The sequence below is a fragment of the Gavialis gangeticus genome, unplaced genomic scaffold (genome assembly GCF_001723915.1).
Source record: "Gavialis gangeticus isolate Ggan-Ray unplaced genomic scaffold, GavGan_comp1, whole genome shotgun sequence".
NCBI classification, from domain to species: domain Eukaryota; kingdom Metazoa; phylum Chordata; order Crocodylia; family Gavialidae; genus Gavialis; species Gavialis gangeticus.
In genome coordinates this window covers 11,285,227-11,288,798 of record NW_017729012.1, presented here as the reverse complement: position 1 = coordinate 11,288,798, position 3,572 = coordinate 11,285,227, and the positions used below count along the sequence as shown (strand labels likewise).

The following is a 3,572-nucleotide window of genomic DNA, read 5'->3' as shown; positions in this document are numbered from 1 at the left end:
TTTTGGGGGAGAAACCAAGGTGGCTTTCTGCCACACACCTTATTTATGGTTATTACTGTGGAGGGACCCAAGCTGAACTGAAATCAATTCTGCCCAGTCCTTGACCCCCCTTCCCAGTGCCCAGCCCAATTAGATTAATTTTTAATGCAAGTGAAGCAGCTTTTGTCAATATTATACAAACCACCACCGTGTTTCCTGAGAAATTCAAGCTTGGGAAATGCAATCCATTACTTTGGGGACCCCTGTTCCCAGTAATTGTAACTCAGAGCAGGAACAGGTCACCTGCTGATTCCTGCCAGAGTGCTCTCACCTTGGCCTTGTGAGAGCACAGCTGTCCAAGGTAACAACATTTTGCAATTATTTAACACCTTCCTCCTGCGGAGCTCAGGGATTTGTTCCCCTGGCTCCTAATCCCACCGTTTCACTACAGGACCTGGGCTGCAGTGCAGACCAGCTCTCAGAGAAAAAGGTTGTGGGTGGTTGAGACAGCCTCACGTGGGGGCACTTCATTGCTTATGGTCCAGATCCTGGGCACCTTTTTGTTACTTTATCCTCAGTCTCACTAATGGAGCCCCCTCAAAGCTCCCAGAGTGTGACACTGTCTTCCTTTCTGCCTGTGCTCCCTTAGCAAAAATCACGCTGTCGTCACCAGAACCACTTTCCTTCCAGTATTTCTGGAGCACTGTCTGTGCAAAAACATAGCCACAGCCCGTGATCCTGGGCCCAATCCTGAACTTCTGCCTCAGGTCCAGCTTGCAGTGAAGGTTGTGCCCAGATCCAGATTTCAGACCTGAACCTGCCGGGATGTAATGTTAGTTGAACAGAAGCTGGGTCAAAGTTTCTGCTGGTGCACACCTGTGCCGCTACACGTTCAGCTAGGCTGGGCTACCCAGATTGCAGGTAACCTTGTGGGTAGGCTAGTGATAAAAGAGACAAACAGGTTTACAACCCAACCTTTTATTTGCATGCACATTAAAAGGTAAAAACAAACATTTATCCCGAAGTCTATGTGGCTCCCTGGGACAGCATGACTCACCCGTACCAGCTGGGGGGAGCGGGGAGGAGGCTGGCGCACAGACTGGCAGCAGGCTTTCTTGAATTTGCTGAGTTTTCTAAATTTCCCTCCAGCCGATGCCCAGCATATGTATCGATGGCTGGTTCTGATATTTAATACTTGATCTCGGATTGGTTTTGTTTCAGTTTGTTTCAGTGAAACTTCTGGAACTGGACTGAACCAGACAGATCTCTTGTGGACGTGGACACTGTCACTGAGTTGGGATGCATGTCGTGGGGAAGTAACGGAGGGTTTCTTCTCTCTCTTCCTTCCCGGTTGTGGAATGCGTTTAACGCTGGCCTGGTTCTCCTTTACCTCAGTTTGTGGGGGTTTCTGACGAGGCTGCTTTTGTTTTTACAGATTAACAAAACTATATTTCTTAAAGCAAAATAACACCTGACACATTTGCTTACATCAATCAACACTATTAACAGTTTAAACTAAAGCTATGATACAGTGTATCTGGATTATTTAATGTATTGCATTCCCTTACAATGTCTCCTTTCAGGCCTTGTGCTTTGTTTAACTGTGTTCAGTTAGATGCCGAGATGGCTTCCTTCACTTTGCTAACCAAGCTACTTGTCACTTCTGCAACGGTTCACGCTACAATCACTCCGAAACGGGCTCTGGGGCCTTCTGCTTAGCCACACTTCTGCAGCTTGGCCTAAGCCCCTTGCAAATGGCCCAGGCTGGCAACAAGACACTGTCCTTATTGCCTGAGGAAATGTATGTTTGCAAAACCTACCAACAATTAGCAGATATCTGTATGACTCAGAAGTTGAACTGCTCGCATGTCCCCAACCTTCGTGAATTTATAACAAGGACCCATGCAGGCCTGGTTTAGGAAGCGCTGAAGGCTGGAAGCATGCGAGCGCATGAAGGCCCGGCAGGTCGACGGCATCTATTGCATTCATCCCTGCCTGGGTCTCTGGTGCCATTTGCTCTTGTTCCTGTACAAGCTGCTCCAGTTTAGCATGGTATGACATCTTCCTGCACCGTGGCTGTCACCGCGTCATTGTCCCGTGCTATGGTCATGAAACGTTCCCTCCTGGTGACTGAACTGAAAGGGCTCGGGTCATTCTCGGCTTGCATCTTGGAAGCCTCTCGAAAGCCTGGCGCTCTCGATGTCCTGACAGCCCTGCCTAGTGGCTAATGCCTGTTCAGTCCTTCAAGGTGCCGAGGCTGCACTCAGAGGTCTGTGGCAGCAGAGATGCAAAGCAGGACCCCTGAGGGCAGCTCATTGCACCATGGCCAAACCCTTCCTGGGTTGATCAGGCACCAGGGGAGAGGGAGTGGGAAGGTGATGACCTCTAGCCCCCAACCTTGCAGGCAGTTGCCACTCTGGGAAGGCTGCAGCACTGCCACGTAGGGGCCCCAAGGTTTGGTGGGGAAGTGCACAGCACTGCTGTGTAGGAGGCCTTAGGCACCTCGCTGCTTCTGCTGCCAGGCTCTAGGCTGAGATACCATCCCTGGAGAGGGAGGGAGGGGTTTCTGGTGACCTGAGTTTGGCCCCAGTGATTTTGTCTGTCACCAGAGCCCTGCTGATTGCACCTGCCTTAAACTTTCAGAGAAAGAGCATCATGTTTACATCCTCTCCCAACCTCCACATGGAGCACAACACACAGCCACGGTCTGTAATCCTTCTAAGCATTTTAAGAACAAAACACTGGGCTGAGCGCAGAGGAAGAGTTTTCCCTTCCCCAGGGCTATTCCATCTCCCTTCCAAGGCAAGACGTTTTCCTACGCAGCATGCCCCTTTTACCAGCCTTTTGCTGTACTTCAGTTGCCAGCAAAAGAATTAGCACAAAATGTCTTGCTGCAGGACACTGGAGTGGGCCTGTGGCCCCTCTTCTTGCGCAGCGAAGTGGGGCTGTTTGCACACAAGGAGTTAACTCCTCTGCTGCATTAACCAAGCATCCGAAGGATTGTCTTCAGAAAGTTCCTGGTCTGTTCTTCCTTGTTCTCTCCTTTCACATTGATTGCGGCTCCAAAAACAACACCCCACCTGCTAGGGTCAATGGTGATTGCTTCACAGCCCTTATATAAACCCCAGGAGCAGACCTGTGTCCCTTTCAGCACGGGGCGTGAACTGGCGCCATGGCAACCCTGGGGAGAACGATCCTGGCGTACAGGAATTACCTGATCGTACTGCTGACACCTATAGTGCTTCTTCCTCTGCCGCTGGTCATTCCTACCAAGGTAAGAGCCCTCGTACCTGTGCTCAAGCCGTTGGGACAGCACGGCTCCTTGGAAATGAGAGGACCAAGTCGGAGCAGGAGTCTCGTCCCTGCTTAATTCCCATAGCTTGTTATTGAGGACTTGCCTTTCCAACCCTGCCCTGGGAGCCCAGTGATAGTGGGTAGGATCCTGCAGGGGACTGGCCCCATTCATGTATGGGAAAAGGGCAAGTTAACACTGCAAATGTAGTGTGCCAGGCAGCAATGCCCACCGTGCTGCTCTGGGCACGCTGCCTCCAACTGGAAGCAGAGGGTTCAGAGGTGCCCGTGCCCGTGCCCGT

The 3,572-nt window shown here is 51.0% G+C and overlaps 1 protein-coding gene across 1 annotated transcript in view; it reads left to right on the top strand.

The window, feature by feature from the left end:
• The first annotated feature begins 1,331 nt into the window (after positions 1–1,331).
• Positions 1,332–3,572, top strand: part of SLC13A2 (solute carrier family 13 member 2) — a 22,284-nt gene continuing 20,043 nt past the window's right edge. Inside the window, exon 1 of the mRNA XM_019511268.1 lies at positions 1,332–3,253. Within this exon, the coding sequence (XP_019366813.1) occupies positions 3,152–3,253 (102 nt within the window). The 5' untranslated portion in view covers positions 1,332–3,151. The remainder of the gene's footprint in view (positions 3,254–3,572) is intronic.